We start from the raw sequence: 23,530 nt of genomic DNA, 5'->3' as shown, positions 1-23,530 counted from the left end.
AATGAATTTACAAGGAATAGTTCTCAGCATTATTATTGTATGAAGAGAAGGTAAGAACAATGATTAAAATAGGACAAGAAGGAGAGAATTTTTTTGGGTAGTTTACCAATACTAAATATTTATTTTCTGACAATTGATGATTATCAATACCAGGGAAAGTGGAGAACAGCTTTGAAAAATATGGGAGAGAACGGAAAGCTAAGATGCATTATAGTTGGATGTATGTGTGCTTTCTTTATTGGATAGGATGAACTTTATTTACCATATGAGTCTATAGGTGGCATTATTGGAATTTGCACAAGCTTTTACTTGACAGAACATGAGTTATACAAACAAGGAAAGGTGGAAATCATAATTTTGGAGTCAAGTGGCATTGCATCTGGATCCTCTTCAGTTCAATCTGCTTTAATTACTTCTCAATGGCAAAACGAAGCAGTGCAACCCTTGACGAAAATCTCTGTAAAGTTACACCAACGGTTGAGTAGTTTATATGATGGAAAAAACCAATGGGGATTCCGTTCCGTACAGCCTTGGCTAATGAATTTTATAAAGTTGAATGACGGTGTCGCAAAATTACCGGAAGAGTTCGATTATTTTAGTGATGAACACCTTCAAAAATGCAAGTAAACTGTTTTTAGTTTTTTCAATAAAAAACTCTAACTAACATTGTGAACTAGGCTCTAAGCTTGGAGAAAAAGATGAATTTATGGTCATCAATGCCGGGAAATTTTGTCAAAAGCTTTTTGAGAAAATTCACGAACGTGGAGTACAACTGGTGTATGGAAAAGCAATTCTTGTAAAAAACAATTGCGTACATTATGTGCCAAAAGGGAAAGAGGATACCATAATATTGGACGCTGACAAAGTTTGTGTGAGCGCAGGTGCTTGGACTGGCTATATTCTTCCTTACTCTGGAATAGGAAGTCTGTTTGCTCAATCTCTTTTGTTTGATTTGGAAGGCTCTGAATCAAAATCAAAAGAATATGTAGCCATCTGCAATGTGAATCCACAGAATCCAGAATACCCGGAAAGAAGCATAGAAGTACACTTTCTGCCAGATAATAAAATGTATTTGACCGGAGCTACTCTATTCACTCCATTACCGAAAGACAATGAAGCTATTCGAGTCAATCCCCAGCATTTAATGGACCTAAAAGAAACCTTAGATCTGCTACTAGCAGAGCAGATGACGTCCAAATTGATTTCTTCCAAAAGTTGTTTTCTCCCAACAAACAGATTAACAGGAATTCCTATTCTAACAGTCTCATGCTCTGGAATATATATTGCTGCAGGTCATGCGAACTGGGGTATTACTCAAGGACCAGCTACTGGTCTTTGGATGGCTGAATTGATTCTAGAAGGAAAAATTAAAAGTTTCGAGATTTGAGTAGCAGGAAATATTCTGTTTCTCTTTATTTTATCCTTCTGATTTTTCTGGCAATCCCAGCCTTTGTTTATGATACTTGGGTTGCTTCATTGTTACCTGCTACGATTAAGCTTGGATCTTTGATTACTTGTCTACGAAACCCACAAACGCGATCGAAACGTGCAAAATGTCTTCATTTCACACACCTATACGATCAAGAAAGCGCGGTAGAGAGGAATCTGACTCTGGGTTTCGCCCTAATCGTGCAAATCCTCAAGAACTTCTTGGTTTTCGCATAAAAAAAGATATCACCTTTCTAGCAGACCCTCGTGTTAACCCTGTCGTTACAGAAGATATTAATTATGTTGCTATGTCTGTGAGCCGTGAGTCTCATGAAGAAGAGAGTGTGTCTGCCATTTTGAACTGCATTCTTGAAACGTATGTTGTTTTCTTAACCTTTTTTTTTTGAGGTAAATTGCTTTACTCTAACCATGCATACAGTGCTCTTTCTATTCCTGTCAAAGTAGCGCATTTGGCAACGCTAATGATGCGGGCAGCATTAAAAGCACCTCTTTTAGTTGAGCGTGGTGTAGATATTCTACAATCAAAACTGACTGTTTCTTTAGAGCAGTTCGATTATTACCAAGCTAAGATTGTTTTCCGTTTACTTATATGTCTTAGTCGTATCTACGAGTCAGAAGGTGTAGAGCCCGTCTTTTCCAAATTTTTAGACAAACTGAGTGAGCAAACGACACCTTCCATTTTTGGAGATCAAATACTGAAAATAATTCTCATAAACATTCCCTATTACTGTACCGCTTCTAAACATCCTGACAGAAACACCTTAGTTGGAGACTGGATTCAACGATGTGCATCCTACGTTGAATCAAGAAAACCATTATTACAACAAGTTAAAAACCCTTTTTCTAACTCTGAGGAGTATGTTGAGGAAGAATTAGATCTTTTATTTCGTCAAACCATTCTTGAAAAAGAAAATGGACTTCAGTTCTCTTATTTACCTCGCCCTTGGGAAGCATTTGAGTCAGATTTAGCCCAGGTTTCACCTGTCTCTTTGAAAACTTTTGAATGGAATCCTTCTATTACAGAAGAACAGCTCAAGCCACCATATTTTCGCCCTTTTGTCGAACTCTTTCATACTTCTGAAATCCGTACTACTCCGGAAACTCTTAACATCGCTTCCAGTATTTTTCGGGATGTTACTGCTGACATCATCAACCATCTCGAGTATAACCGTATGGAAGCCGCTCAAATTTTGACGGACCTTGATGTTTACTTTACTTATAAGACATTTGCTTTACGTGGTACTCCGGTTGGTGAGCTTCCCAAACTGGATCCAGAGGAGTCTCGATGGAAGGTAGAAGATATAGTAACAGAAGCTATATTTTCAGAGCTACTGACGACGGCCAAGCCCGCTTTCAAGCCTATCTATTACCACTCGTTACTCACAGAGTGTTGTCGGGTTGCTCCCAAAATTTTAGCACCAACTTTTGGTAGAATTATTCGTTTTGTGTTTAATATTTCTGAGAATCTTCCATTGGAAACTTTTGAAAAATTTATTGACTGGTTTTCTCACCACTTAAGTAATTTCAACTTTTTCTGGAAGTGGCAGGAATGGATAGGTAACATGGAGTTAGAAGACTTTCACCCAAAAAAAGTGTTTATGAGAGAAACAATTTCCAAGGAGTTGGAATTGAGCTATTGGTCACGTATCCATGATTCTCTACCGGAACCCTTGCGCCAATTAATGACCGCTGAACCACCGAAGCCTGAAATCCCGTATGAAAACGAGTCCCATCCGTTGCACGCAAGCTTTAAAGAGATAACCGATCATTTAAGGATACATAAACCTATTGAAGTAATTTCGTCAGCACTCTCGTCTGTTGAGGAAAATAAAGCATCTGAAACTTCTGGAGTAAGGTTCTTAATGGCGTGTAATTATAGTCTTGGTTCGAAATCACTCTCCCATGCATTGAATGCTTTCGAAAAACATTTAGATGTTATAAAGCATTTTTCTAGAAAATCATTATCAACCGAGATGGAAACAATTGATGAACTATTTTTATGCTGGAGATTACAGCCAAGTATTGCAGTTATATGGTTGGGTAAGATGCTTAACTATTCAATTGTGAGTCTTACGTCTGTGTTTCGGTGGTTACTAGATCAGAAGGATCCATCAATATGGGCCAAGAGTTGGACATGGTCCTTAATGCACATGTCCTTGAAGAAGATGGATGCTCGGCTAGAAAACGTAAACAGTGATGATGAAAACTTAAAAGAACTTATCAGGGAATCCAAAGAAGAAAAAGAAGCAGTCCTGAATCTTTTATTCACAGAGTTACCCAAACGGAAATCCGAAAACGAAAGTATTCCTTGGTTATCTCACTGGATTCAACTAATCCAGAATGATTTGGAGTCTGTATATGGTCAAACCAGTGATTAGACATAGAAATAATAGTGAAAATGACTACTGTCTAAATTAGCTGATTCTCGAATATAAAGAGCAATATTTTGTACCGAAAGAATCTATTTTTTATTTAAGGATTTTTTTTTTTTTTTTGGAAGCAGCGTATATGATTTAGTTCTAAAATAAAAATGGGTTTTTAGCCCTCGTGTGCTTGCCTATAGGAATAAATATCAATAAAGGCCTGAACAATTATTTTTATAATGAGCATCAAACAGATTCTTGATCAGTTAGTTCTACCCAACCTAAGTATTCGAGAATATGCAAGATTACAATAGTACCACGATGTCTATTCAATCCACATGAAATCATGATTAAGGTGAATACTCCTTTCACTCATATATAATATACATAGATCCTTTAAAAATGTTCTATAATATTTACCTCTTTTGTTTACAACCTTGATCTGATTAGATTAATCTCCTTATCTTAAAATCAATCTTACACTTACCCATTAACCGAAGACTTGTTTAACGAGTGAACAAAGCAACTTGTAAACTACCAACTATCTAAGACGCTGTACAACTGGAAGTTTGTTTGTCTGTATTTGATTAGTTACATAGTTGGTTTTTGTTTATTACAGGATGCTTGCCATACGTCCAAATATGCCTTTCAAACAGGCTAGAAAGGCAGTGAGCCTTTATCGCAATATTCGCTTCTCATCTTCTAAGCCATTTCAAAAGATTCATGTGAAAAACCCAATGGTAGAGATGGATGGCGACGAAATGACTCGGGTTATCTGGCAAATTATTCGTGAGAAGCTCATTCTTCCTTATATGAACATTAAATTGGATTATTATGACCTTGGTATTGAGGCTCGTGACAAAACAAGAGACCAAATGACTGTAGATGCAGCCAATGCTATTATCAAGCACGACGTGGGTGTGAAGTGCGCTACTATTACTCCTGATGAAGCTCGTGTTCAGGAATACAACTTGAAGAAGATGTGGAAGTCCCCTAACGGTACTATTCGAAACATTTTGAATGGTACCGTATTCCGTGAACCTATTCTTATCAACAACATCCCCAAGTACATCCCAGGATGGACAAAGCCCATCTGCATTGGTCGTCATGCCTTTGGTGATCAATACAAATCGACAGACATGATTGCCTCCGGACCCGGCCTGTTGGAATTGTCCTTTACCCCCAAAAACAACGAGGCTGCTAAGCAGACCCATAATGTTTACGAGTTTTCTGGTCCTGGTGTCGCCATGGCTATGTACAACACTGATGATTCTATCCGCGGATTTGCTCATAGTTCTTTCCAAATGGCTCTCCAAAAGAAGATGCCTTTGTACCTTTCTACAAAAAACACTATTTTGAAGAAATATGATGGTAAATTCAAGGATACTTTCCAAGAAATCTACGACTCTGACTACAAGGCTGAGTTTGAAAAACTTGGTTTATGGTATCAACACCGCTTGATCGATGATATGGTTGCTCAGGCTATCAAGTCTAATGGTGGATTTGTTTGGGCTTGCAAGAACTATGATGGTGATGTTATGTCCGACGTTGTTGCTCAAGCTTATGGTTCTTTGGGTCTTATGACCTCTGTTTTGATCCATCCCAATGGCCGAACTTTTGAAAGTGAGGCTGCTCATGGTACTGTTCAACGTCACTTTATGCAGCACTTACAAGGCAAGAAGACTTCTACGAACAGTATTGCTTCCATCTTCGCCTGGACTCGTGGTCTTGCTCAACGTGGTCGCTTAGATAACAATGAACCCTTGATCAACTTTGCTAATGCCCTTGAGCGTGCCTGTGTTAATTGCGTTGAGAAGGGTATTATGACAAAGGATCTTTGCATATTGAGTCCTGATGTCAAGGAATGGGTTGATACTTTTGAATTTTTGGATGCAGTAAAGTCTGAGCTTAACTCTGAACTTGCTAAGAGTTCTTAAACGGGAAATCTTTCTAGTAATAGAAACTTGTGATTCTGGACTTTGACTTTGCTAAGGTGAATATACTGTTAAACGTAAATGTAAGCCAACCTCTTTATCTGAACTGTAAATTAAAGAGAAATATGTAAGTTATGTGTCCATAAGCTTTTATTTTATTTGTTTTTTCTTTTTTAACAAAAAAGTTCCACTTTGCTGCGTGTTCACATTCGCATATTTCGTTTACTAGCGTATTGTAACACAGGAAATAAAATAACATTATAAGTGTAGCAAGGAAGCATTCTACACCAAACACAAATCTATCGTCGATACTTCTAGTGAGAGTACGCGATGGTATATAGTAGTACCTGTCGAGTAATTTCATGGTTCCTATTGGGAACTGTGTTTTTACTCTGGAATGCGCTCCTTTGTCACGCAAACGTAAACGCAATTGAAAATGTAGTGAATGACTCTTTGTTATGGGGACCTTACCGCCCAAATCTATACGTAGGCATACGTCCAAAGGTCCCAAATTCTCTAATGAGTGGATTAATGTGGGCAAACGTCGATGATTATGCCAGATTTTCGAGTATGTTGGCACAGAACTTTATCCTTCCAAAACATTAACAGTTGTCTTTAGAACTTCGTCACCGTGCAGAACATGGCGATGATATTGGCGCTTTTGGTTGGACTTCGTATGATGTTCGCCGAGGTGGTCAACAAGTGATTGAAGATCTTCTTATGGGTATAAAAATGGAAACCGAATTCATTAAATTACCTGACCGAAATTGGGCCTTACGTGTTCATGGAACTCCTCTGCCTGGAGCACCTGAGGACCTGACCACAGCTCTATTTTTCTACGCCTATGTGAATGGAGAAGGCAACTTGGAATTGAAATCAACATCTCCTAAGAAAGTTTTCATGGAAGGTCAGACACCTGACTTAGGTAAATTCCGTGTTCATACTTATAATCGCATGGGCGAGCATCCTAGTACTAGTGGAGTGGAAGACTTGGAAAGTACTACAATGGACAAGGATTACTTTGCTGGCTTTAAAATCAATTCAAAAGAAGTTTGGCAAACTTCTGAAATCCTTCTATATTTGCTAGACACAAAAATGCAAGTCTTAAGCGAAAAGGAAAATATGAAAACCTTGGATGATTTACCTCCTGCCTATGAAACCTTGCTTTTACCAAATGTTCCAGGTGGTGATGGTCTCCAGTTCATCCAAAAGGTATTCAAGGGAGAGTTTATTTTCGACATTATTTTCAATTCCGCTAAAACCGCAGTGGCCTCTGAGGAAACAATCACCAAGACGATTGAAGAAAATCATAAAGCTTTCTCAAAAAGATTTCAAGAAGTATTTCCACTCAAGTACCCTTATGATGAAAATCCAGAATATCAACGTTTTGCTGAGTTTGCTTTTGCCAATTTATTTGGTAACGTTGGATTTTTTGAAGGTGACTCAATCGTAAGCAAAACTCCTATCGAACCTGATGATGAAGATTATGAATTTATGCAAGGCTTCGAAAGTGCAAAGGGAAAGTTGGCTGAAAATTCTGCTTTCTTTGATAAGGAGCGTCATTTGCTCACTGCTATCCCCAGTCGATCTCATTTCCCACGAGGATTTTATTGGGATGAAGGCTTCCATCTTTTGCCAATTGGCCTCTGGGACAACGATTTTAGGTATGTAACATATTTTACGAATTCAAGCTAATAAACACAGTCTGGAAATTTTAAAGAGTTGGTTTTCTCTTGTTAATGAAGATGGTTGGGTTGGCCGTGAACAAATACTTGGGTCTGAAGCTCGCAGCAAGGTTCCTGATGAGTTTCAGACTCAATATCCCGATATTGCGAATCCCCCCACTCTCATCTTGGCTTTGAAAGCTTACATAGAAAGACTTAAAGAACAAGATTATAAAAAATCATTCGACGACGTTGGCTCCGATTATTCTTTAGAAGACTTGGAATACCTTCGCTCTGTTTCTGTTTCAAATCCTGAAATGTCTATACAATTTCTTCGAGAACTGTTTCCGTTGATGTTGCGCCACTATGAATGGTTTAGAAGGACTCAGCAAGGCGACTTTGACACATGGGATCGTGAATCATTTTCTAATGTGGAAGGCTATCGCTGGCGTGGTCGTACATATCGACATTGTCTCGCCAGTGGATTAGATGATTATCCCAGAGCCCAACCTCCTAGTATTGCTGAGCTGCATGTTGATTTGCTTAGTTGGATGACTTCTTTCACAAAGAGTCTACGTTTTGTTGCTGAATTCTTAGGTGAAACTGAGGAAGCCGAAAGATTAACCAACAATGAATATGCTATGCTTCGAAACTTGGATGATCTTCACTGGGATGAGGAAATGCAGACTTACTGTGATGCTAGCGTTGATGAATACGATGATCCTAAATATGTTTGTCACAAGGGATATGTTTCGTTGTTACCATTGATGTTAGGCCTTTTGCCTCCTGATTCTGAAAAGCTAACAACTATGTTACATATGATTAGAGATGAAAGTGAGTTGTGGTCTCCTTATGGTATTCGAAGCTTGAGTTTGAATGACCCTTATTTTGGAACGGACGAGAACTACTGGCGTGGCCCTGTCTGGATGAATATGAATTACTTGATTTTGAGCAGTCTGTACCAAAATTATATCCATGTCCCTGGACCTAACCAGGGATTGGCTAAATCTATCTATGAGGAACTTCGTATCAACGTTGTAAACACTGTTTTCAACAACTGGAAGCGTACAGGCATATTCTGGGAGCAGTACGACTCTGTAACCGGCGTGGGCCAACGAACTAAAGATTTTACTGGTTGGACTACACTGATTGTGAATATTATGTCAGAAAAGTATTAAGTAAATAGATAAATGATGCCTGTTTATGTCTATAATAAATAAATTACAAGAATGGAAGTACTAGTATAAGATTTTTCACCAAAACTCAGAGAGATGTATATATATATATTTATATACTTCCATTTTAATATTTCCTACGTCTAGGAGGGGGAGATGAACGATCATTGTAAGCCTTTTCATAATCCCGTTCAGGTAAATCATCTACATGTCGGCGATGATGGGGGGAGTGTCTATATGGAGCAAATATTTCTTCTTTATTAGGAAGATCGGAAGGTGGAGAATAACGTCGGGGTCTACGATCTCTATGTCGACCGTGATGATAATCATCTCCTTTAAGTCTTTCTCGCCGATGATATCGAATACCGTGGGAAGGAGATTGAGATCTATGTCTCCTGGGCGGATAATCTTCTCGTCTACCGGATTTTCGGCGATGATGAGGAGTAGGAAGCTGCTCTTTGATTTCTTTTGTTGTCAGGGTATTTTGAGAGTTATTTTCAACTTCTAGGGGAGGCGGAGGAGGAAGGCCCAGCGTTTCAGCTAGCATAACTTGCTCTTTATATTTAACTTCTAAAATCTCTTTTTTGTAAGCCTCTTCGTTATTCGAATTGGGCTCTGCTTGAGTGGTTCTGCCTTTTGACCACCACTCTAGGTCGCGTCCTTGCGCCCATCGACCACTTGCAGCATAGATTGATTGCCCCAAATAATTTCCTTTTTGTTTATCGCTTTTTACCTGATCCCACTGAAATTCACCTTGACCACCACGGGTGCCTCCGCGAGTTGCATTACTACGACCCATTAGCAAAACGCTTAAATTAAGTCAATGAGAAGGATGTCTAAATAAAAGAACAATTTGTATATGTACTTATATAAGGCAAGTATTAGCCTACCTATCTGAACCCAACCTGACAAAACTTAGTTGGATGCGAAGCAAAGCTGCGATAACCTTTTAGAAGTAATTCTTTTTCAATGAAATTAGCTTTCAAAATGGGTTTATTCAAAAATGATAAGAAACAGTTCACTACTTTTTGCCTTTACTACATGGTAGACGAAAAAGCAAAAATAGCCCCTATATCTATCACATCGTATGTGTTACCTTACACTGTGTTACTCAAATCCGGTAACAGCCGAGTTACAATATATGAACCAATCAACAGATCGGTTTCTACTAAGTTTCAGTTATAATAGAACTATAATACGAGATCAATTTATAGTGAGAATTCCTTATTTTATTACAACACTTAAGCTTCCAACTTGAGGGTCAAGTGGCATCTACCGCAGTAGAGACGGTCTCCATGGTTGGCCATGAAGACAGAGGCACCGCAAGTAGGGCACTCACGACGGAGACGCTTAACGCTTCCATCATCTTCGACCTTGTAATACTTAAGGACAGCAAGCTCAACCTTCTTATGCTTGTGCTTGATTTTCTTGGGAGTAGTGTAAGTTTTCTTCTTACGCTTCTTACCACCACCACGAAGACGGAGGACCAAGTGAAGGGTGGATTCCTTTTGGATGTTGTAGTCGGACAAAGTACGGCCATCCTCCAACTGCTTACCAGCGAAAATTAAACGCTGTTGGTCAGGGGGGATGCCCTCCTTGTCTTGGATTTTACCCTTGACATTGTCAATACTGTCGGAGGACTCTACCTCAAGGGTAATAGTCTTACCCGTGAGGGTTTTAACAAAGATCTGCATAGTCAGCAAAGTTTTGCCTCTTCCTTGCGGATGGTAGAATCAGAAAGTTGTGGTTGTCGACATATAATTGTGTGACTGTCTTTACTTAGGGTAGGGTGTAGTGAACTCGTTAAATATGTGCTTTATTTTCCCTTACTGATGTTCAACGATATTATAAGTGAATTTCCGAGGATGCTAGCTCTTGCAAATTTCGCGCTAATTGAGAATGTTAGCATTCGTAAAACAGTAAACAAATAATGAAAGAGCATGAATAGAAGAGGCAGCAAAAAGCATCATCTAGCGGGTCTCGGTAATCGTTCAGTGTGATAGCAATAACATTAAAGATTCAGTTTTCTACAGTTCCTATCAGAACACTCACGCAGCAGCAAAAATGAAAGCCTTTATTGTTTACCATCAGTCTTTTCTTAAGGAACGCTCATGTCTGTTTTGAACAATTACGAATTAATTATGCATGCAATTTAAAAATTTAATATGTGTAAGTTCTTTCAAACTTTTGTCCTTTTACTTTTGTATTCACTTAAACCTGGTTTGTCAAAACCCTTGTGAGATGCTCAAATATGATAGAAAAAATTACAGAAATTCAAAATAAATCGCTGCAGAAACACTTTTTAATGACTGTAGCTAAGAATCTAGAAAATTGGTACTATCAAAGTCAGAATTCCCAACTCAGTATCTACAAACAACAAAACCAAAAACAAAAACGAATAGTTATATAAATAAGCGTAGAAAAAGAAAAGACAAAGTAGCAAATAATCATTAAATTACAAAAGTAAAAACCAAATTCCAAAACATTAATCATCATAAATTAAAAAAAAAACAACACACACACACACACATTATACAGATTACAAAGGCCTAACGTTTCATCTCCGGTTTAAGCCTCCGATACAAATATTTCTTTGCTTATGGCGATTCAGAGCGTCCAGACGGTTGAATCTTTTGCTGCATTCACAGACATATGGACGTCCATTCTCATGGATACGCAGATGTCGTTTCAAATCGTGATGTCTGACAAAGCCCGCTTTGCAGACTTCACAACGATAGGGCCGGTCACTTAGATGGGTTTGAATATGAGACTCAATATTATACTTTCGGCGAACTCGTTTGCAGCAACCATTGAATAAACAAATAAATTTACCGTCTTCTTCAGGTCCACGATACAGACTGGCCATAGTTTCCGGAGGAATACGACAAATTCGTGAGGATTGCTTTCGAGACGTTTTGCAGCCATTATTTTCAGTGATTTTCATGTGAGGTTTGGGTGTCAATAATGGTCGTACAAAATGCATATCTTGGGTATCCAAAGGCTCCTGCTTTACGGGAAGCAATGCTTCAGAAGCGCCCACGAGGGGTTGTTGAACGGCATGGAAAGCTTCTTTGTGATTGTTTTCAGAAGAGATAAAACAATTCAGCTCCTGGTTCTGTTCATCTTGACGATTATAAATAGTCGAAATCTCTTTGTTTTCAGAAGAACAGTTACGGCTATTGTCCTTGGAAAAGGGAATAGAAGAATCTTTCTTTTGGAAGATGTCGGGAAAATCATTTTGTTGATTATCCAGTTGTAGAGTTCTAATGGATGACAAAGTTTGATTTTCAGGTTGCAAGACCTCGCCGGCGAGGGATACCTGAGGCTCAAGGGATCTCGTATTTATACTTAAATTAGGTAAATTTTGAAATGCAAAAGAAGGTTTCACAGGTGAGACCGGCTCTACCTTGGTCAACGGGGCAAACGGAGAGACAGGTGAGACATTAGCGGGTGTGTCTGGTGTGGATATATCTGTGAGAGAGGGCTCACAAATTGCGATTTGCAACGTCAACTTATCAGGGGAAATAGGAGCATATGGTCCTTCAGGATGAGGGGGAGAAGAAGGCAATGTGACAAACTCATTTGACATGGCCTCCTGAATTGGTTCAATAGCATCTGAGCTAGGAAACGCAGTAGAAGAATAAAGATCTTCCTCACGGTACAGCTGACTTGAAGGACAGTAATCTTCATTATCGTAATAGGCTAAAGGTTCACTTTCTTCTTTGATAGGTACTTCAGGAAAAGAAGGGTTACTGCTCTCACCTGCCAAGTCATTTTTCCAAGCGGATGTCAAATTTTCTTCATACGACAAACCATTGGGTTGTCTGATGTGTAAGGAACCAAGTTCATCTTCTTCAATAATCGTTGATGGGGGGTCCATAGAGGTTTGGATACCTGTATTAAAGGGTGAAGAAGGAGGAGACAGAGAAGGACCATAAGAAGAACTGTAAGATTGAGAGTCTGAAATACCACCCGTATGAACATTCAAATAGGACGAAGAGGATTCAAGTGAGGAAGCAATCGGAAGATGCAAGAAAGGAGAATAGTCCATATGATCTGTGATTCTAGTAGGAAATGAAGTAGATAAGGAAGAAGTAGCTAGAGGATGAATTTGCTTTTGATGAGAGTACTCAGGCTGCTCCATTACGGTCGAAAGAGGACACGAGTAGGTCGCTTCCATTTCTGGAAGATACTCCTGGTAATCAAGAGATTCATTATGGTCATGGAAATTAGATAGACCATCCAAAGCAAAGAATTGGGCAGGATTCTTCGCGACAGATGCAGCTCCTTCGTAAGACATTGTTGTTTACCAGCGCGAACGAACGTTCAGACTACTATTGTAATATAAGGAGAGTTAAGGAGGCAATGCCCTCTTGGAGAGAGGAAGGAATGTCTGAGGCCAGGTATCTAAACCAAAAGAAAAACAAACTTCAATTTGTTTGAAATGCTCTTTTCTGATATTGTGAATGTCTTTTCTGGTTACCGTATTGAAAATAAAGGCGCTCCAGGCATTTGTTTATATGATTTTTGGATGTTTTCCGTTGCCAGGACAACATACTAAACATAAACAATAAAGGAATACAAAAACCGTCACTGTTTATTTACTGTTTACGAGATCATAAGGTATCCACGTTGAATGGATGATAACATCATGTAAATAAACAAACCTACGTCTGCAAATTTTATCGCAACAATGAAAATTTAGACTACCAAGGATTTCATCCTATGGACACTGTTCTATCCCTTCAACAGCGTTGATTAAAGAAAAATGACCCAAACAATCTTCCATAGTTTTAATAACCTATAGAAAGTTAGTATAATGAAGGACACAAGAAACCTTAAGAATTTCCTTACAGCATTCACAATCAAAAGGGCAAAGCGGTGTGGTTCCTCCTTTACCCATTTTTAGCTCATCTTCATCGTACACCAAAAAGCCTTCTTCAGTTCGTTTTCCTATATTTTTGTTAGTAAACAAACCATTTAACAACAAGAGGAAAATGCGCTTGCAAAGTAACATATTGTATCTCCTTCAACCACCAAAGAACTATACCGAGTCGAAAAAGTACATCGGTAAACGCATTTCAGCAGCAAGTCAAGAATTCTGTTGAACAATTTAAACTCAAGCGTCAACAAAGGACATCCTTCCTTCTTTTCGTAAAAGAATGCTCAATTCAATTTCCAAAATGATAAAAGATACAGCTCGCTGAAAGAAGTTTACGTGATAGACATGACGAAACTTCCTTGTCGTTGCATGTTCCTACAATGCGCAATATGCCTAGAACTTACTTCCTGAAGCCCCCTTGGGGTCTAAAAATAAATCGTCTTCTTTATTGACATTTTTCTTGGGTTTGGAAGAACGAGCATTTTCAGGCTTTTTAGGTTCTTGTTGGTTCTGCTCTTTCTCAACGGGACCCTGTTCCTTGGGTTGCGCCTTCTTCTGAGAAAAAATGTCGTCAATTTCCATGCTTTTTTCTTGAAATCAGACCTTGAATACCGCGCAATGGTTCAAGATGAATGAAGAACTCAAAACGTTCAAGTGAGCCATAAAAAACTCTCTTCCCCGGATACGGAGCACGGTGGGCTTTTGAAAACCATCCTGCGAGGTGTAGCTATCAGCTCACTATATATTTCAATAACTCAGGACTTCATCCAGCCACATTAAACGGTTAACACAAAGCAACGAATCGTAGCAAGCCACATGAAAGTAACAAGCCTCTGGTAACATTAAAGACGATTCATTGGAAGGTTTTCAGTTAGCTAGCAGGTTCTAGGAAAGAGATGAGATTCGAACTGTAAGTAGCAAGTTTGAGAGCTTGCAAAAAAAATATTTTTTTACATAAAACATCTACATCTACAGAAAAAAAAAACAGTATTCTTAAACATTCTACCACGAATTGTAGAAATATACGAATATACAAACTTTCGATGATCAAAATCGTAGTATTTATTATGAACACCCCAAAATCCAATGAAATTATAAGCAAAAAAACCTAGTTCCGAGTTAAGCATAAATAAAGTTGTAATTTTTCGTGAGTTTGCAACAAACTAAGCCCTGACACGCTTGTCTGTCTCACTTGTACTTTCTTCCATGTTTGGTCTCTTTCGGAGTGGTTGAGCGTTTGCAGACGTACTCGGCATACTGCGAGCTTTCTCATGAACTCGTTTCACTGGTTCATCCTGTTTCATAAAACGATACCATTCATCTGGAGCACGGCGAAACAGTTCCACTTTCCAATTCGACCATACTTTTTTGCCATAAAAGTCAAACTTGATTTCGTCACCACCCTGGGCAAGTTCTTGAACAATGCGAGTTCTGTAAAGAGGCAACCCAAGAGAAGCTTTCCAAAGCTTGTCAACGATGTGAGAACCCGGCGCCGATACGGACAATTCCACAATGGCACCCGAAAACATATTCAGGAACTTCTTACGAAAAACGAAATCTAGGTCTGGCCAATCCAATATTTTTTCAATCAAATGAGAAGAAACCGTCTCTTGACAGTATTCCAGAAGCTGTTCACGAGGGAGTTCCAAAATATTATCAAGAATGACCTGAATATATTCCTTAGGACCGTTAAGAAACTCTTCTAATAATTGTGCGCCTAGCATGTTATTAACCAGTTTCCTCTTCTTATCAGCATCGTTGACATCTCGTTTGTGCTTCGAGCGCAAAAGGGTAGGTATTATGTTTTGTTTCTTTCCTTCATCCACGGCAGAAGCAAAAATTAAAGAGGCCAATTCATGCTGATGGGCTTGAAGGGTATTGCATCTCTGTAGAAGAGTTTTCAAGACTGCCAAGGAAGATTTACGTACCACATTATCGGAGCCCTGCTTCAACTCTTGTACCACATACCCGAGCTCTTCCAAAGGAAGTCGCATAATGTATTGTTGCATGACAAAATTAGCAATGGGATGCACACACAGCCGATAAAAGCGGCCTTCAAAGGCTTCCCGAAACCTAGGAATTTGGGAACTGGGCATCTTTTCAACAATGATCTCTAAAATACGGGATGCAGCTTCGTCTTTTAGTAGAGTATCAAGAAAAGGTAATTCTTTCAGATTGTTATCAGGAGAAAGTAGCAATTTATCAGCCAGCGGTGCAGCTTTTTTCTTTTTTCCACTTTGTGCACGCTCAAAATCAATGCGAACAAATGCTTGCATGATCTTAGAAGCATAGCGATCCACACAGTAGTTACGCAGTTCTGAAGCACTCAAATTTTCCACTGCACTATCAATGATGGAATGTGCAAATTGAGGGAAAGTTTCAGGGACCCGTATACGTACCATGGACTCGCGTCGACCTTCAGTGTAGATAAATCGATATCCATCTAATAACATAAGGATCTTATGCAGTACGTGGACAGCAAGTTTATGATTGATAAGGACAGAGAAATCAGGTCGTATTTCGTTGCACATAAACATCACTAGCGACTCTGCCGTGATGAACACTTGATCTTCTCCTTCTAACATCTCTTCTTCATTGTCCAAAGCTCCTCTGCATTCTAGATCAACAATCTCTGCCATGTGACTTAAGAGCTTTTCAAAGGCATAAGATCCAAACGTTGTTTGTGTAATCTCTAAATAATGACCATTTAGAGACGAGAAGATAGACTTAATTTGGCTAGGTGTTGCCAAAGGAAACATATGCTCTAGTACCTTGGAACCAAAGACATTATTCAAAACTATTAACTCTTTTCCTTTTACTTCACGATAAACGCTATCAATAAAATACCGTGTCTCCTCATTATCACGCGTAAAATGACTAACAAAAGCCTTTTCTGCTTCTTGAAAATATTTTTCTTCTTCAGGATCCAATGCGCCAAGGAATGGTTGCACAGGCTCATTCGTGTAAGGATTGACCTTGTATCCACTTTCTTCGAATCCTTCCTCAGCTGTTTTTGAAGGAATTTGATTGTCTACCTGATCCTGTACCTCATCTGTTCCAGGATTCTGTTTTGAAGACTGCTTTTTTCCACGCTGTTTCCTTCTTTTCGGCATCCTGTTTTTGGTTTTAGTTTTGGTTCTCTTTCCTACTCAAATTTCCAAGTCTCATTTGAATTACGCTATCGTTGCATTCCAGTATTTTTTTAACGAATACGTTGAAATACGATAGTAAATAAACGATGAAAGTATATCGTGAAAACGACAGGAATTCTCGAATTGAAAGACTGGATTTTGTATGGTGTCACTGTAAATGGAATTGGTCGAGTAATCGTGTTAAAAAAGTATTGGCTTCTAAAAAAGAACTTTAAATATGATCTCTGATAATTGACGAACTTTATACAGTAGCAAAGGAAAGAAAGCTAACAAAAAAATAGTATTTTACTTCCAACTTATTCCTTAAGATTAAATTCCTTGAAAAAAGTCTCTTTATACGTGAAAGACTAAACTTCGTTAATCTATAGCTAAAACACTTTCTGAAATGAAAGTATGAAAAGGAGCTATATTGATGAACACATTCCAAATGCATTACCCATCTGAGTCCAAAGTTTCACTGCCATTTTCTGATTCTGATTCTTCTTGTTCTTCTTCTTTCGGACCATCCGTGTCAGAATAATTATCGTCCGACCCATTCTCGTGGTCGTCATCAGCCTCTTTTAAATACGAGGTTGTGGGATTCTTAGTAGGAGGTGCTGCTTTTTCTTCTGCTAAGCTAGTATCCATCAAGCCGTGAGTTGTTGCGTATTGATTCAAAGCTTGAAAAACGCTTTGATCGATCATATCAAAAGATATGATGGTGTTTCTTACTTCAAAATTAATTGAAAAGGTTCTTTGCAAAACACTGCTGTAATAAAAATTTTGAATATCTGATATATCGATAAACAATATGGGTTTACGAAATCCCCAAAGAACTCCTTTCTTTAAGAAATATAAGTAGCCTAAGAAAAGTAGCCAGTTAGCAATTTTTTTTCATATTATATCAGATAAACCATACCATCTTTAGTTTTGTGATTTGCTTCTACCCCGTAAGAGACTCCATTGTCCCCGGTTTGAGCTACAGGGCATACAAATTCCTCTTGAGATGGGGCGACGATGCTTATCCCTATATATTCAAATAAATCTCTAAAGATATCCCATGAGTTTGTGCAATGAGTAAACGAACGTTTGCCTTCTACTAGGTTGAGCTTTTCCAAAGAATGTGGTGCAGTAAAAAATATGGGTTCATTTCCTTCTGAGCTTGAATTCTCCAAAACCGACTTATTGTTGAATTTGCTTTTCCTAAATATGATTATGTTGTTCTGAACATTTGCTTTTCTAGGACCAGGTATGTGACAAACGAAATGAATATCTGTCCAAGGTAGCCATAATTCCACTAAATTTTCTTCTCCGGGTATAGTTATGCTGATACCACGCTCGTATATATATGTGTCAAAACGCTTTCTCATAGGCGACTGAAACGAAAGTCCTGAGACGCCATAAACCAAGTCTCCAGTATCGCCTTGGAGTCGACTTTTCCTTTTCGTGCTTGCCTCTTTAGGTTCTGATTTTTTGCTGTTAACCGCCGGTGCTTCATAATAGGTGCAGATACTATCTATCAATGAACATAAACCAGTATTTTGCTCTTCATATTAGCTTCCTTCTACAACGCGCCAGAGGTCTCATTCGTACCGCATTCAATTAAAATATTCTGTGATAACTGTCGATCTTTAGAAAATGTTTTTATTATTCTCTTTTTAAAATTCGTATCCATTTCACCACTGTATTCTAGAGTATTTCCTTTTGGTCTGTGCTTTGCCTTAATATCGTACGCTCACTAACAACTGGATTCTTCTCCTCCATACTTCCCATTCAGACACGAAGTTCTTCTCGTCAACTATGTGATTTGGATGGGATCATCTTTACTTTTGAGCAATAAATTGAATGCAATTTAATCTAAAGATTTATAAATGCTTCGACAAGCTAATCATGGACTTCAAAAGAATGGAGGTTGAAAACGTTATTTTGTAATTCGTTCTGGCGGAATACCCTTACTCCTTTAAAAATACTTTCTTTATCCTACTACTTACAAATAATCAAATATAGTGAAAGTTTTCGTTTTATAAAAGTTGTGAAAATGAACGTAGGAGTCCGCTGCGAGAATTGAGAATCAACATGATCAACTTACTTGGAAAAACCTAAATAGACTCAATGATTCGTCAAAGTACTTGTCTTTTCGCTTTTGTCTTCTTTCAGCCAATGTTTATTTACGTTCACTTGGATGACAGCTGTTTGTTTATGTCGACTTAAAATTGCTAGAGCCATTGTTTGTTGATATATACATATAGTTGGCCTTAAAACATATCTTAGTTTTCACCATTCCCCATTCCATAAAAGGAGACTATTCCTGCAGACTCGAATTTGCGTTGTACCCGGAGGATTAATAGGAGATTCTCTATATTCAGACTAACCGGACCGTCTGTATGCACATCATTGAATCATTTATATAATATTTCTTTCTATAAGATCTGCTTCACATTGTTTTTCGGCATCTGAAGTCGTCGACTTATCGTGTAACTCAACCAAGCAAATTCAAGCCTTCAAGTTAAGATCAACGTCAGCTCCAGTCACTGGAAATTTTCACAGACATTACCATGTTTGAAGAAGAAACGTCCCCGACTCATCTCAGTTTTACTGAAAAGTTGGCTGGGTTTGAATCCTGCAGGGATGGCCGTGTAAAATTCGATCCAATGTCTCATGGTTCACCTTATCCAAGCAAAGGAAGTAAATTGCTTTCAGCGACTGCATTGAATCGTTATAAACAAAATCAAGACATATTAACCAAAAACCATCAAGATAAGCCCTTGCTATCGTCGAAGTTGGACGAAGTTGATGTTGAAATCACCGAACGTGAATTAAGTGAACATAGCAAATTTGGCATAAAACGCTTGCCAAGATCAAAGCGTTTTCAAGAATTTCTTAACTTTCGCCGTACTTCTCACCTTGAACCCTCAAATCATGCATCCTTCATGTCAACTGCACAAGTGCTCAACGCTGATGCACCCACTAAGAAATCCACAAACAAGCTCAAATCTCTATATGATGGAAAGAGAAGCCCCAAAGCTTCATTAACATTTAGAAAGAAATCACCGAATCATGACTCGTTAGCTAAAAGAGTTACTAGTGCTCCCGTAAGCAGCTCTTCTCACATGGCACAAGATGCCAATGAAGAGAAACAGTCTAGAAGTGCCAATAGTAGCCCCAGATCTATGAAAAGAGAATTGGATGATATTGAAGATCTTCAACCCTTAAAAAAACGAAACATTACTCCGGAGCCTCGTTTATTTGTGTCCAACTTCCCGAATGAAATCTATCCATCCGGTACCTTGAGTTTATCTGCTCGGCGAAAAATACAACAGCAAGTTTCAGGAGCAAATGTTCGTGCCAGAATAGAACTTGCAAGGCGTCGCAATGAAGAGAGGAAAGATGTGATGCCCGAGGTCAATCAAAATGGCTTACAAATGGAGACTAACCGACCCGATCAAATTTCTAACATTGTTACGGAAAAAGTAAATCAAATTAGAGATGTGTTCACAAAATTTGCATCCAGGAATCAACCCAATGAACCCGCGAAACCTGCCGAAACAGACATATTGCAAGAACAGACTGCTTCTCATAGATTTTTGCAGGCAATTAGAGAAAAAACATCAAATTTTATGAAGCATGATACAAAAGATACCAATTTGGGAGATTTAGATGCTATACCGAATGATATTGATACAGACGATGCAACACCACCGAAGGGATATGTTCGCTCATTAGCTGAACAGTTTGCTAGTACCCCTCAATTTTCTAAGGAAGCGAAACCCAAAGGTTTAACTTCTAAAGAGAACGAAATCGAACCAATATCCAAGTTGACTCCCCCGGTAACCCCTGATAAGGTTATAATTCAAAACCATGCTTTGAAGGAATTGCAAAAGGAAAATATTCCAAATGATATTCTAACCGAGAAAAGTGACTTAGACAAAGAGAATGAGGTTTCACAGCAGCCTACGAGAGCAGGGTCTCTGCAGCCAAAGTGTATACTTACTGCTGACCATGAAAATACAGAACCAGAATCATATCTTATAGAACGCCTTTCAGATAGACTATATTTTTGCAGAACTGCGAAGCATTTGCTTCGTGTTTTTGATCTGAAACATGCTGAATACCAGTTTGCGCTTGTGTTTGCAAGGTATCTTAAAGCTCCCCTGGAGAGAATACTCACTGTTCAATCGTCTCTTGTAACGTTTTATGCTTCTTTGTCTGAAATAGACTTATGCGAGGAACTTATGCGACGGGATAGAATCTTTTCAACGCCAGACACCCCAGAAGGTCTTAAGTCTTTTGTAAATTTCCTAAAAGAAGATCATGAGAATTTTAGTTACGATGAAAGAAGTTATTTATACCAATTACAAAATAACATTCGTCGCGAAAACGAAGACTGGAACGGAATCGCTGAAGAAATCAAAAAAATGGGAAATTTACGAAGTGTTCGAGCTAAACCACAGAAAATTGGAAATAAGTTATTTGCGAATCCAGATCTCAAGACCATGGATATACAAGAAACGTTTTTGGAAGAGTTTATGGACGAATCAACCGATGAAGGTGACGATATCTATGATATTGAAACATTAAACAATTTGGACTTGAAGTTTGAGGACGATGAGACCCCTACATCCAGCGTTAAAGAAACGGATGAAATAGATAATTACGAAAACAAAAGGTTTTTAGTCCCTCACTGCGCTCTCCGTGTTTTGCATATCCCAGATATATCCTACCTTCCTCTATTACAAGTCTGCAGCGATTCGAGATTTTCTGATCCTGTGAAACTTGCTCACTGTCTATGGGATCTACAACAAAACCAATTACTATCCTATAACTTCACTGATTGGTTCGTAAATTATTTCTCTAATAAGACTGAAGTTTTCTCGAGTTTTATTTCGTACTACGATCTAAAAAATATGAGTCTTTACGAGGCCTTTCAAAATATTTGTCCCGATCTATACTATGGTTCTGAAGATTTTTTGAACTCACGACTTATACGCATTTTTGCTACTAAGTGGTTAAGCCAGAACTCAACATTTGGGTTTTTAACTGAAGATATAGTTCTGGAGCTTTTAAAATCCCTGGTTCGATTACATAAAGAAACAAACACTAGACGACGAATGTACAATTTCACATCAGCAGAGACTTTTGTGAAATCAACGTTTCAAGTTATACAGCCTTTAATCCACCCTGAAGCTGTGTGTGCTGTTCCTATTGAGCAAAGACGAAAATGGAGGAAGTATGGGAAATCGAAAACGATTTTAGCTAAAGTTCTATGTGCCTCTTGGAATAGTATGCCTCAAGAGATAGGATTTATTCTCGAGTGTATGCTTAGAGAATTTTACGATTTGTTTCTTGTTAATCCTTTCCAAGTACCAAAGGCTGTTTATATACAATTATGTAATCAAGTTAGAGGCCATGTTAGTCCACAACGGGATAAAATGATTTTAATGTCAGAATTGTTGAGCAGAGCAGAACCACAGAAGAAAATAGCAGACCCGAATATTGCCAGCGAAAATGACGCGTTTAAAGAAAATTCATCCTATGTATTAACAGAAGAAAATGCTGGCTTTTTTGCAACGAAAACTATAGATCTTCCTGAACCTGACGTGATAGACGGAAGACCACATTTTCAAATGTTCAATTATGAGATTCATATGAAAGAAGAGAAAACCCACGAGAAATTACCTTGGTTGCGTCAAGGATTATTATTATACAAAAAATTAATTCCCGAAAAGAATGGCAAATGGTCGGCTGGTCCTTGGTGTCAACGCTATGCTAAAGTTGCCCAGGGAAAGCTGTATATATACAAGTTATCTATGTTTGCTTCTGGAGACCTTTACAACCCTGAAGTTTGGGAAAAACATGGTACTATTTACAAGGAACTTGATTTACAAAATACTTTTGCAAGTGTCAATATACCATCATCATGCACCTCGAGAAAAGACAATTGTTTTACGCTTAGTATTCCTGGTGAATGCAGCATCCTTATTCAAGTGAGCAACATTCTCGTATTGAATGAATGGATCCATGCGTTTAACTTTAATGCTGCGATGGCATCCTGTCATCCACTTCCTGAAAATGTCACAAATACCGAATATGGTTGGGGCCCGATTTTACGACGAGCTGAAGAAAAACCCCATTACACTTCCGCTGATGGTACAGTTACCTACGTTGGAGATTTAGTAGAAATACAAAATTGGGAATCTACGGATATGCAAGGTCTACGAGATATTCCCAGACCTTTAAGAGAAAAAGTCAACAATTATCGTCGTACCGTTCCTACCCTCCTTAAGACCTGTCTCGAATTCCAAAATGTGCATGACAAAATGCTTAGCTGTTATTGTCCTGGATCAAAGAATCACTCAAAAGCGCTATCGAACTGGAACAAGAAAATGAAGTTTCTATATGAAAAGAGCATAAAATACAAAGAGTATTTACATGTATTGGAATGTGAATACAGTTATCGAAAATCCCACGACTTCTATCCAACTCTATCGCCAACTAAACATAAGACGAAAATGGAAATCTAGAATAAATGGGTTTTGTGAACTAAAAAGGAGGTTGTTTATCCTATCGAGCAGTTAAATTTGTTGCATGTCAACTTTGGCCAGACATATCGCTCTTTGAGAAAATGAGAGAATGGAGTAAATCTTTATTCGATATCAACCTCCTATACTTTTGGCTATATTGCAATCTTTAAATATTCCTACCTTTTTTTTTGGGTAGATGTACTCTACTCACTGTACATTAGTGTTAATTAGAAGAATCTTATGAAGTTCCTATGAATGCATGAAAACATTCAAGTATCTACTAGCTCCTACGTTTCATTCAGATAGTGCCAACAAATTCATTTATGGAAACCAAATAAAGCCAAATCTACTAGACTATCTCATTCAACTTCTTATATTCAAGGGAGTTTAATTGGATGTAATCTATAATGT

At 38.3% G+C, this 23,530-nt stretch overlaps 11 protein-coding genes across 11 annotated transcripts; 5 read left to right on the top strand and 6 right to left on the bottom strand.

Moving 5' to 3' along the window:
- Window positions 1-180: 180 nt before the first annotated feature.
- SPOG_04830 (FAD-dependent amino acid oxidase) lies at window positions 181-1,387 on the top strand (the record flags this gene model as incomplete). Its single annotated transcript, XM_013168102.1, has 3 exons — window positions 181-213; window positions 247-598; window positions 678-1,387. The coding sequence occupies 3 exons, from the start codon at window positions 181-183 to the stop codon at window positions 1,385-1,387; spliced, it is 1,095 nt and encodes a 364-aa protein (XP_013023556.1).
- A 137-nt stretch (window positions 1,388-1,524) lies between these two features.
- SPOG_04829 (nuclear cap-binding complex large subunit) lies at window positions 1,525-3,827 on the top strand (the record flags this gene model as incomplete). The annotated part of the gene is made up of 2 exons (XM_013168101.1): window positions 1,525-1,804; window positions 1,868-3,827. The coding sequence occupies exons 1-2, from the start codon at window positions 1,554-1,556 to the stop codon at window positions 3,825-3,827; spliced, it is 2,211 nt and encodes a 736-aa protein (XP_013023555.1). The 5' UTR covers window positions 1,525-1,553.
- Window positions 3,828-4,453: 626 nt separating this feature from the next.
- SPOG_04828 (isocitrate dehydrogenase Idp1) lies at window positions 4,454-5,749 on the top strand (the record flags this gene model as incomplete). The annotated part of the gene is made up of 2 exons (XM_013168100.1): window positions 4,454-5,183; window positions 5,208-5,749. The coding sequence occupies 2 exons, from the start codon at window positions 4,454-4,456 to the stop codon at window positions 5,747-5,749; spliced, it is 1,272 nt and encodes a 423-aa protein (XP_013023554.1).
- A 289-nt stretch (window positions 5,750-6,038) lies between these two features.
- SPOG_04827 (glucosidase I Gls1) lies at window positions 6,039-8,682 on the top strand. The gene is made up of 3 exons (XM_013168099.1): window positions 6,039-6,314; window positions 6,366-7,410; window positions 7,451-8,682. Exons 1-3 carry the CDS (start codon window positions 6,077-6,079, stop codon window positions 8,586-8,588), a joined length of 2,421 nt encoding a protein of 806 aa, XP_013023553.1. The 5' UTR covers window positions 6,039-6,076; the 3' UTR covers window positions 8,589-8,682.
- Window positions 8,572-9,588, bottom strand: SPOG_04826 (hmmtag2). Its single transcript, XM_013168098.1, has one exon. The coding sequence runs from the start codon at window positions 9,382-9,384 to the stop codon at window positions 8,713-8,715; it is 672 nt and encodes a 223-aa protein (XP_013023552.1). The 5' UTR covers window positions 9,385-9,588; the 3' UTR covers window positions 8,572-8,712.
- Window positions 9,589-9,748: 160 nt separating this feature from the next.
- SPOG_04825 (ribomal-ubiquitin fusion protein Ubi5) lies at window positions 9,749-10,303 on the bottom strand. Its single transcript, XM_013168097.1, has one exon. It carries the CDS (start codon window positions 10,277-10,279, stop codon window positions 9,827-9,829), a length of 453 nt encoding a protein of 150 aa, XP_013023551.1. The 5' UTR covers window positions 10,280-10,303; the 3' UTR covers window positions 9,749-9,826.
- An 839-nt stretch (window positions 10,304-11,142) lies between these two features.
- SPOG_04824 (transcription factor Ace2) lies at window positions 11,143-12,885 on the bottom strand (the record flags this gene model as incomplete). The annotated part of the gene is made up of 1 exon (XM_013168096.1): window positions 11,143-12,885. The coding sequence occupies one exon, from the start codon at window positions 12,883-12,885 to the stop codon at window positions 11,143-11,145; it is 1,743 nt and encodes a 580-aa protein (XP_013023550.1).
- Window positions 12,886-13,386: 501 nt separating this feature from the next.
- On the bottom strand, window positions 13,387-14,049 carry SPOG_04823 (uncharacterized protein; the record flags this gene model as incomplete). The annotated part of the gene is made up of 2 exons (XM_013168095.1): window positions 13,387-13,538; window positions 13,872-14,049. The coding sequence occupies 2 exons, from the start codon at window positions 14,047-14,049 to the stop codon at window positions 13,387-13,389; spliced, it is 330 nt and encodes a 109-aa protein (XP_013023549.1).
- A 458-nt stretch (window positions 14,050-14,507) lies between these two features.
- On the bottom strand, window positions 14,508-16,597 carry SPOG_04822 (RNA-binding protein Nop9). Its single transcript, XM_013168094.1, has one exon. It carries the CDS (start codon window positions 16,578-16,580, stop codon window positions 14,631-14,633), a length of 1,950 nt encoding a protein of 649 aa, XP_013023548.1. The 5' UTR covers window positions 16,581-16,597; the 3' UTR covers window positions 14,508-14,630.
- A 174-nt stretch (window positions 16,598-16,771) lies between these two features.
- Window positions 16,772-18,562, bottom strand: SPOG_04821 (histone chaperone Rtt106-like protein). The gene is made up of 3 exons (XM_013168093.1): window positions 18,192-18,562; window positions 17,518-18,144; window positions 16,772-17,461 (listed from the first exon to the last, which is right to left on the bottom strand). Exons 1-3 carry the CDS (start codon window positions 18,271-18,273, stop codon window positions 17,052-17,054), a joined length of 1,119 nt encoding a protein of 372 aa, XP_013023547.1. The 5' UTR covers window positions 18,274-18,562; the 3' UTR covers window positions 16,772-17,051.
- On the top strand, window positions 18,136-23,404 carry SPOG_04820 (meiotically upregulated Mug79). The gene has a single exon (XM_013168092.1). The coding sequence runs from the start codon at window positions 19,154-19,156 to the stop codon at window positions 23,117-23,119; it is 3,966 nt and encodes a 1,321-aa protein (XP_013023546.1). The 5' UTR covers window positions 18,136-19,153; the 3' UTR covers window positions 23,120-23,404.
- The last annotated feature ends 126 nt before the right edge of the window (window positions 23,405-23,530 follow it).

Source organism: Schizosaccharomyces cryophilus (genome assembly GCF_000004155.1).
Source record: "Schizosaccharomyces cryophilus OY26 unplaced genomic scaffold supercont4.3, whole genome shotgun sequence".
Lineage (NCBI taxonomy): Eukaryota > Fungi > Ascomycota > Schizosaccharomycetes > Schizosaccharomycetales > Schizosaccharomycetaceae > Schizosaccharomyces > Schizosaccharomyces cryophilus.
Note: the sequence above shows the minus strand (reverse complement) of the source record. Positions and strands in the feature narration are given on the sequence as shown.